This window comes from Montipora foliosa, chromosome 11, assembly GCF_036669935.1.
Source record: "Montipora foliosa isolate CH-2021 chromosome 11, ASM3666993v2, whole genome shotgun sequence".
In the NCBI taxonomy this organism is placed as follows: domain Eukaryota; kingdom Metazoa; phylum Cnidaria; class Anthozoa; order Scleractinia; family Acroporidae; genus Montipora; species Montipora foliosa.
In genome coordinates, this window is record NC_090879.1 from 54,066,363 (window position 1) to 54,076,235 (window position 9,873).

General features: G+C 39.7%; 2 protein-coding genes across 14 annotated transcripts in view; one reads left to right on the top strand and one right to left on the bottom strand.

The window, feature by feature from the left end:
- Nucleotides 1-4,799: 4,799 nt before the first annotated feature.
- The window catches only part of LOC137977709 (uncharacterized), a 28,419-nt gene continuing 23,345 nt past the window's right edge, over nt 4,800-9,873 (bottom strand). For 6 of the 12 annotated variants that reach the window (XM_068825027.1, XM_068825025.1, XM_068825026.1 and 3 more), the window contains one exon: nt 4,847-6,787. In XM_068825027.1, coding sequence (XP_068681128.1) covers nt 5,866-6,723 — 858 coding nt within the window. In that variant the 5' untranslated portion in view covers nt 6,724-6,787 and the 3' untranslated portion in view covers nt 4,847-5,865. Of the gene's footprint in view, nt 6,788-6,871; nt 7,012-7,054; nt 7,198-8,581; nt 8,672-8,836; nt 8,973-9,873 lie in introns of those variants that run through there. The other 6 variants (XM_068825018.1, XM_068825017.1, XM_068825019.1 and 3 more) reach the window with 5 other exon arrangements.
- LOC137977711 (uncharacterized) overlaps nt 6,975-9,873 on the top strand; it is an 11,297-nt gene continuing 8,398 nt past the window's right edge. For both annotated transcript variants that reach the window (XR_011117869.1, XM_068825030.1), the window contains exon 1: nt 6,975-7,113. The gene's annotated coding sequence lies outside the window, so the exon portion shown is untranslated. The remainder of the gene's footprint in view (nt 7,114-9,873) is intronic.

Sequence of the window (9,873 nt, forward strand, 5' to 3'; positions counted from 1 at the left end):
TAGACTTTCGAGGGGCAGTACACAGCAAATTGGACGAGTTCCGAGTCCCGAATAGGAGGTTCATGAAAGTGCATACCAGGCTACAGGTGTGTGTCATTTCAACTCTTAAATGTTGGTGGTTCGCCATGTAAATCCCTTCAAAGTTCATCAGACGGCAGCGCGGAAAGAGCAGCTGAAAACTCAAGTCATTGAATTGCCGGTTTCGACCTCGAATTTTCAATCTCTCCGGAGAAAAAAGAGTTTAGTTATTTTTACGAATTGGGAGGTAGGTTCAATCTGGTTCTAGTTCATTTTCTCTGTTGAAATTATTATAATATTCCAAGGGCACAGCTATTGCTTCTGCAACAGTATTCCACAGCCTAGATTCGACTTATTTGACAATATAACAGAGTTGAGGTTCATGAGAATAATCCATCGTTTTGAACAAACAAAATTTCATAGAATTATTATTCCAGTCTTCTGAATTGAACCTGGAATCTGTTCCTTTGTGCATATATAATTTGAAGCTAGCTGTTATTGCGTGGAAGAGACGACGACACAAGTTTATAACTCAACGTTTAATGTCTTCACCTCGTGTGCTTCTCGCTCTACGTTCGATAATACTCTAGACTCGGGTCCAGTCTCCTAACACATCCCCCCCCCCCCCAGCCCCCCCAGTAACATAAACAATTTTACGTTAACAGTGTATGACGAGTATCTTGTGGGTACTTTAACTAGTCGGCCTGAACGTGTCCGTTTTGCAACGACCACACTTTTTCTTGAATACTTTTAATGCTTCGAAGCGATTTTCTTGGCGAGCATTGAACTTTGGTCGCTCAAAGTACATAATATTTCCAGAAAAAGTCGAAAAACGATCAGTCGGATTTTGAGCATGACCTTGAGCAGGATTTTGAGCAGGAGCACCCTTATCTCCTTCGTCAGACATTTTTCACAACGGCAGTAATAAACAGATGCAGAAATTATCAGAATTGCTCGTTCCAGTAGAAAGATGACGATGAAAATTCGCTCGGAATAATCGCTTTTCGCCTCACGATGTCAATTGGAGGAGGTTTGGCGCGAACTGGTTCGGGGACTGTCTTCGCAGAAATGTTTACAGATTTTCCTCCTGAATCCTCCAAACAGGTTTCACAGCAGATTAGAAGTAGTTCAGCAGTAATTTTCTTATTTTCCTCATGCACTCTTGGTGCCATGTTATTGCGTGGAAGAGACGACGACACAAGTTTATAACTCAACGTTTAATGTCTTCACCTCGTGTGCTTCTCGCTCTACGTTCGATAATACTCTAGACTCGGGTCCAGTCTCCTAACACATCCCCCCCCCCCCAGTAACATAAACAATTATACGTTAACAGTGTATGACGAGTATCTTGTGGGTACTTTAACTAGTCGGCCTGAACGTGTCCGTTTTGCAACGACCACACTTTTTCTTGAATACTTTTAATGCTTCGAAGCGATTTTCTTGGCGAGCATTGAACTTTGGTCGCTCAAAGTACATAATATTTCCAGAAAAAGTCGAAAAACGATCAGTCGGATTTTGAGCATGACCTTGAGCAGGATTTTGAGCAGGAGCACCCTTATCTCCTTCGTCAGACATTTTTCACAACGGCAGTAATAAACAGATGCAGAAATTATCAGAATTGCTCGTTCCAGTAGAAAGATGACGATGAAAATTCGCTCGGAATAATCGCTTTTCGCCTCACGATGTCAATTGGAGGAGGTTTGGCGCGAACTGGTTCGGGGACTGTCTTCGCAGAAATGTTTACAGATTTTCCTCCTGAATCCTCCAAACAGGTTTCACAGCAGATTAGAAGTAGTTCAGCAGTAATTTTCTTATTTTCTTCATGCATTCTTGGTGCCATGTTATTGCGTGGAAGAGACGACGACACAAGTTTATAACTCAAGGTTAAATGTCTTCACCTAGTGTGCTTCTCGTTCTACATTCCATAATACTCTAGACTCGGGTCCAATCTCCTGACACTAAACTATTGCCTTTGGCTCCATTGAATCCTGATGACAACATCAAGACTATTATTAATGGACAGTGTAAACCGAGGAGGAAGGATGGCACAGTCGGTTAGTGCGCGGTCTTGGTGCAAGAGGTCCTGAGGTCGATTCTCGGGTCTCGCATTCTTGTTTCGACTTCTTTCCGCTTTATGTAGCTTAAGTAGCTTTAAATACCCGTAAAACGGAGCACTGATGGCGAGGGGGAGTAAAATGGGCGCACCGTCGACCTCAGGTTTGTCAGTTGAATTACTGTTACGAGTTATCGACGTTAAATATGGTTGCTTTACTTTTTACTTTATAACACGATATTAATTGCCTTCCTTGCACATTAATGACTGTACAAAGCTACTGGTAACAATGGTCGGGCAAGGCAAAAGTAATGACCCAACTTGCATAAAGGGAAATAAATGAATAGACTTACAAGACAAGTCCACCAAGGATGTAGGCAAGTCAGGCAACTAGGTCTTGGGTGAATGTAAATAGGATTAAATTTTTAGAATCTAACCTAAGGCACATGATCTGCAGGAAAACTAAAAGTCCAGGCCACATTTGTTCATAAGATGGATCATGATGGATAGTGTTCTCTGCCGGATAAATCACTATCCAGTGGATGCACAACTGGTTTCGCTATGACTTATCCGCTGTAATTTATCCGGTGGATAATGCTATCCATCATTTGAACAACTGGGCCCAGGACTCAGTTGTTCAAAAGATGAATAGCGCTCTCTGCCGGATAAGTCTCTATCCAGTGAATACGTCATTGCAAAACCAATTGCACTATCCAATGGATAGTGATTATAAAGTGTATAGTGTTATCCACCTTTTGAACAACAGGAGCCAGACATCAACTTTCGTACACATGTGGTGTGTGTTGACTACTCTGCATTTGCTGTTCTTCATTCAAGTCAATGATGTAATATTCCACTCTGTTAGAGGAAGAACATCAAGGTTAACGGGTAATCCTACCATGTTCAGGTTATTTACAGGGGCACCCAACGATAATCTTCGGTAAAATATGTGTTCAGGTTAGTCAAACTGTTCTAAGAATTTTGGTTCTACATTGCCGAACAGCTATAGAATTTTTTACTAAAACATCAAGATATCTGAACAGATTAAATTACTCTAGGTGATAAAAACATCTCTTCAGACAGTCGTTATACATTACAAGGAGCCTAGAAATGGCTCTGAAACTCTATTGGTTTAATTTGCTGGTTGGGTGCTCTTGTATTTAGGGTAGGCCAGAAATGGTAAGCGTGATAGTAGATGATGCCAAGTAAAAGGGACTAACCAGAGTTTATTTCGTGCAAAGGTTCAACAAGATGCTGTAATAAACTAAAAGACACGTGACCATAACAGTGGAAAGAAAACCCTTAGATGCAGGACTCCAAAAATATTACACATAGCGCCTTAAATGCTTTGTGTTTCCGGTACCTTAGCTTCTAAGTAAACACAGTAATCCTAGGTAAGTCTGAACTTAATCCAGTTCAAGACTAAATAACACAATGATATTTTCAAAAAGCGCTGTCCCTGTTCATTTTGAAAAGCACTCATTACAAATCGTTGTGTTTGAGATGGGTTTGCAATGTTTTTTTAATACTCAGTCTGGTCTGATCTTCAGTTTTCGAGGATAAACCGACTTCAAGTTATGTGGTGGAAGAGAAGGAGTTTCAGGTAACCATGGGTATCCTGTGAACAAAGGCGGCAGCAGGTTTAGTCAGAGAAACCTCTCGAGCCAGAGATTTCTTAGATGCCAGGAGTCACTGAGTCATGATTGCTCTTGAGAGATCCAATTTTTATCTTCTGAGAGCCCCACAAAGGAAAGTTCTAAAAATCAAAATACTAGTACTTTGCAACATTCCCTGGACAGAAACGGCCCAAGCATGTGTGACTCAACTATTAAATGACCAAAATTCTTGAAGTTAGTTCCTCAACCTCTGAATATTTATTTAATAACCGGCTGTCCGCTGTCACGAATAGAGTCAGTGAGACGAAAATCGAAATTAACAGCAATGGGTAAGATTCCCAACTGAGAGTTTTTTTTTTTTTTTTAACTATACTTCAGAGATGCGCCGATCGAGGAATTTAACGAAAGAGCAGGATGCTGAACAATGGTCAGCGGTCAAAAAAAGAACGTGGACAAAGGCCCTTATCGTTCAGGCATGCATTTCTCAGGATTCACAAAGGTGTTGAGGATCACGCAACAGGTTCAGGTGTCAATCACGATTGCAATTCGCCGGCGTCAGAGGTCACAATGCTTTTTCTTGCTGTACATTGAGGTCAAAGTTGCCCAGTCATTGAAATAGTCCCACGCCCCCGGGGACCCTCCGGCACAGCCGGTCAAAATCCCTTCACAAGGATTTCCTTGACACCAAGTCTCAATGAAGATTACCCCTTCTGAAATACGGCTTTGAACGGAATTCCGCCTAATCTTACAAGAATGACTATGGGGGTTTTTATGAGACAAAATATTTTGCTATCAATACTGAGTAGATAAACTGTTTCTCCTCTTTTATCAAAATTCATTTAGAATTATACCCTGGATTCCAGAGGTTATTTTCTCGCTATGAAAAGAGCGGCATAGCGAGAAAATAACCTCTGGAATCCAGGGTATTAGAATTAAGGAAGACGAAGGCCAGTCCACATGGCAGTGCCATTACAGAGAAATGCGGCCTGAAGATAAATCCCATGCAGTGGTCTCCCACCTACTTTGAGGAGCTCCCCCAAGTTTTCTGTAGTTCAAGAATCATATTTCAGAAACCGCACACGTTTAAGTAAGGAACAAATCGAAACAACTGCTAGAATCGAAAATTTTCTTTGTTATACAACTGAGACAAGGAAAACCATTGCCTTTGTTAAGCCTTTAATTTGTCAACACACGATATAATAGAAAGTATATTCAGCCATTTTAACTAACACACCTCGCGCAATACTGAAAAACAGTTTGATCTCCTGAGTGAGTGAAAACTTAATACAATTCCCACCACACAGAGTAGGAAATACTGTAATTATGTTTTGACCTCTTGTAAACACAAGATAAATAAACCACAAAAATTGATTTAACCTAAACAATCCGTCACAAACTTTGAAATGAGACAGGACAAGGTCGATTCTGTGGGCTAAAACCAAAACTCCCGCCACGGCAATAGAATAATACTATACTTACAAACAGTCTTTCCACACATTATAAATAAGTATTGGAAAAATCACAACTATCTTCACCACATCATCTTGTACAATACTGTAAGTGATTTCCTTTGTCAGTACTGTTTTGACGAATAATTTATGCATGGTCAAGAAAATTCTCCATGCAACCGTTTTTTTACGATCGGGTGATGCCGAATGGGCCATAGCGTCAAAGATAAATTTACTGTCGATGCCTAATCTTCAGTAAATTAGTGAAGGATTGATATCTTCTGAAAAAAGAGTTTATTTTAATTGTCAGCTAATTCAGTGGCTAATTGGTTTACGAAATTAAATTTTTTGGATGAGAAGAAAAGGAACACACACATACCAGTCGATCCACTGCTGGAATCAATAGTTTCCAACATACGAACCTTACGTATTTTGAACTTGGCACTGTGACTAATTTGGGCCAATTTTTTTTTCACTGAGTTGCTGACTAATTTACGAATTACGTAAATACAATCAAATAAGTTAATGGTGGCCTTCTGCAGGCTGGGTAAGTAATGAAGCTATCAGATGATCTTTGAAATGAAGCTTAAAATATAGAGTCCACGGTACCCATAATTCGCTTGGATGGTTTCCATCAAGGGTCTTCATTCACAGCTGCCGGTGGCAATCAGAAATTGACATTTTGAGACCAACATTTCCGAAGACTTGCTTAAAAGCCGGCATCTGACTGTCAAACGATTTTGGATTTTTCACACTCCTTTAACCATTGACAAATCATAGAAAACTTTTCTGGATCCTGCTCCTCTTCGGGTTTATCAAATATTGCTGCGTCGTCTTGTTCTTCTAAATTTTCATCAAATGGCAACTGCGTTTGTTCAGATTCATTCACCAACTCTCCCGGACTCACAACCGCAGATTTCGTGCGATTTCGAAAGGTAGGTCCGGCGTTTAGGTCACATAACCCATTAGAGTGGTTAGAGAATGTTTTAATCAAAGGTAGCGAGTTCGTCTTTCGCAGAATCTGTTTGTTAGGAAGGTTTGATGCTACAAAGGCTTTCTTCGTACCGGAAAGGAAAAGAAGTTGGTTGTCATCATTTGTTGGTTTTGACAAGCCACCGTTGCAAACACTTCCACTAAATGCAATTTTAACTTCTCTAGGAGTCCTTTTAAGCGAATCTTCTGCATGGTTTGGTTTTCGTAATGGTGGTAAAGAAGTCCCTAATATCGTGTTAGGAAAAGCCTGCATCCCTTTTTGTGAGCCCAAAACCTCCAGAAAATGTTCGGAGGGTCTTCTGAAGTGAAAATTTTGAGTGAAGTTTTCTCTTTTATCACTGTCTCGAAATGTTGTAAAGGGCGGAATCAAGCACTTTTCGGACAAACTTGGCTCATATTTAGAGCTTGAGACGCTCGTCTTTGATGAAGCGTAGAAGAGGCTGTCTTTCGTAGTCGGCGCTGGACTTGTGATCTCCTCATCGACACCGGTTTGTTCAATTGCGTGAGCTTCCTTGTTTGAAATCGCGGTTGGTGACATCTTACGCCGCATTGGAAGTAAGCTTTTCTCCGCCCTATGCATTGGTGTCTCTCGCATTTTGATGAATTCTTAAGCCAGATATTTTCTCTAGCTGCAGGCACTGACCACCAGCTTGAACAACCTGCATAACAAATCAAATGAAAGAGTCTTGATGTGACCTTGAACAAAGAATGCCAAACTCGCTGTTCTTGTCAGTATTGATTACCTCAAGGCTCTTAAGTTATCACATGACTTAGTTCCGGTTGATATCACATTGAATAAGCCTCTTGCCAGCTTTGAACTTTCAGGAAAGTTTATGTAATAGTTCCCTTAAATTAGGACTCTAAGTCTTTGTCTAAGAAAATAAGCCTAGGAAAAAGGCGTTTAAGAGCGCTGAGATGCGGCTTACATGGTCCAAAACTTCGTGTGATGGCACTTTGCTTTCTGGGTGACACTTCAACATACAAGGTAAATAGTTGAAAAAGTTATTGGGAAGCAAACAACATTCTTCAACAACCCAGTTGCTTTCGAGAGCTTTGTTTTGACAGTTCTACCGCCCGGCAAATTTATAGACCGGTTAATTTAAACAGTTCAATTAAGCGAAGGGCATTGTTAATCAATTATTTTCAAAACACCATTGTTTAAGAAAACCCATTTCATAAACAATGACCTGATTATACGAGGCAGCCGGTCTCAGTGTGTTTGCAAATGCCGGGACAACACTCTCACACGAAGATCAAGATTTCCTAATGATTATACTGGATAAAGACATCACAGAAGAGTTATTAAAACTATGTCCAAATCAATTAACGTTTCCCACTAAAAAATTATTGCATAAAAAGTAGTTGAAAATGCAGTCAGATGAAAGCGTTGCAATTAAGAAACTTAATGATGAAATGGTATATGAAATGAATCCTATATGAACTGCGGATATGAAATCAAGTAAAGCTATGGTCTTCGCAGTTATGAACGCAATTTTTACAATTGCGTAGAGAAGCCTGAAAAATTCAGGACTTAAACGGGGTTTGAACCATTGATATGCTGCCTAAATTTCCACCATTTCGAATTTCCGGTGATGCAAGATAGCGTGACAGCTAATTGTAATTTAAAGGAAGAAATTTGAAAGATAACTAAAAGCAACGAGACATCAGGCCAATATTTCCACAGGTTGTTAGTCAAGGTGAAAGATCAGAGTCTGCTCTGATTTCACGTGAACAAAAGCAATTCATGCCCGTGCTTTCTTCATTGCCATCCAAAGTACAAAGGCGGGCTTTAGAAAGGTTTCCATGGCGATTTCGGTCACGTGGGATCTTATCGATACCTGAGTAAAATGAAAGGTTTTGTTTTTCAAAAGGAAGTCGACAAGTATTAATAACAACTGAGGCAAATCGCGATCGAAGAAGTTTTGATTTGCGATCATTATAATGCTAGTGGGTATGAAACGAGATGATCTACTTAGAGTGGCCTGGGGTACCGTAATCAGCTAACAGCTGAAAATGATGCGGTTCTATCTAACGCAAGTGCCTGCTCGGTTATGACAATTAACTGCTGGAAGGGCTCATAATTACTTTTCTTGAATAGCTGCTTCTAAGACATGCCCAAAGATTTTATTGCACCTTCTTGTTTAGGAAATAACTCAATAAAGTGAGGAAGAGGCTCAAATGATCAATCCAGTGCAGGATTTCACGGTTGACTGTCACTGAATTCATAATTAAAAGATCCTTCATTTGTTATGCTATTTTAGCTTCCAAGAAACAGTCATGTTCTACAAAATTGAAAAAAAAAAAAAACATTGAAACAAGATTTCGTTTTAAATAATGCCAGGTAAAGAAATCCTGGATCATTATCAGCATACTATTCACAAGGCCCTATGTAAAAAGAAAGACTAACTTGCCGCAGGCAATGTTATTTTACTAGATTTCTAATTATGTCCCACCTTTCCACGTCAAGACCATTCATCGAAACCGAGCAAATTGAAAAGTGGTTCGGTTTAAAGACCTTTCATCTCGGGGCTCATACACATAACCTGCGAGGGTTAGTAGCAAACAAACACAGGATAAACAACTTTGATAGAGCAAGCCGGAAAAAAACAGCTTTAAAATATAGCCAGATATCAAGATGAATGCGTACTATTTTCATTGCAAAACCAAGAATCAGTAAAGCAACAGGAATGCCAGAAAAATTGCCTCACCTCGTTGTGAATTGTAAGTTGGAAAACTATAGATTAAAATCATTTATGGCCGACCGGACTATCAAGAGTCGAGTGGTACATGACCAATATATGTCATATGGCTCTTCCGCATTGATGCTCAAAGGGAATCCACACTCTAGAATTAAGTTACTTAACACGGAACAGTGTTTAGGAAAACTGTGTTTATTTTGCGTCGTAATTGTTCCCTCCTCTGTGTAACTGTGTAATTGAGGGGGTATGCTTTAACAAAAAAAGAAAGAAATTGAAACAAGTATGTAAATAAAACTGTAACAGCTTAAAAGCTTCTTGTTGTAGGTCGCCCGCAGGATATTTTTCACTAAAGACAATTGTAAACACACCGGCCCTGCGGTATTAATTCCCTCTGTTTTCAGAATGCACTTAGATCCCACTTTTCGTAAAAAGGTCTTCAATTTTTGAAAGTGAAAGACCTCAATAATTGTATTATATTTTCCGAATATTCTATCTTGACATACCGTGGCATCAAAGGTTTTACTAGTGACAAGTCGAGTCGGAATTCAATATGCTTCATGAACAATGTAATTCGTCTGCGTTTTTTACGTTCCTCTTTTGTGTAGGTAACCAACATCTCGCCAACAGTTAAGTCAGCGTAGTAAATCTTAGAAAACGTATACGTACAAGCGAAAGATTTCGAATCGTTCGTCATGAAAATGAGCCAGCGTATCCATTAACTCAAAAACGTACTACAACCTAGAGGGCGCTCTTCCAAAACTTACTGAAAGCTATTTGATTCGGGTTCGTTTTCTTGCTGTTAGCTAAAGCTATCAAACGCTTTCTAAAAAGTTTTAACTCAACTAGAATAATAAGTTTTTGACGGTTTACGACAAGTGGCAGTCTGCCGTTTGTAAGCAGTGACCGTCGGACAGCAAAATCTTTTTCTTCTATTCCGCGAAGTGAAAGCAGTAACTGCATGACAACGCAATGTGATCAAATAGTTTAGAATAAACGTACGAATAAAAGAAAAACGAGTTAAGAGGTCAGTTAAGGCTGAGTATGTA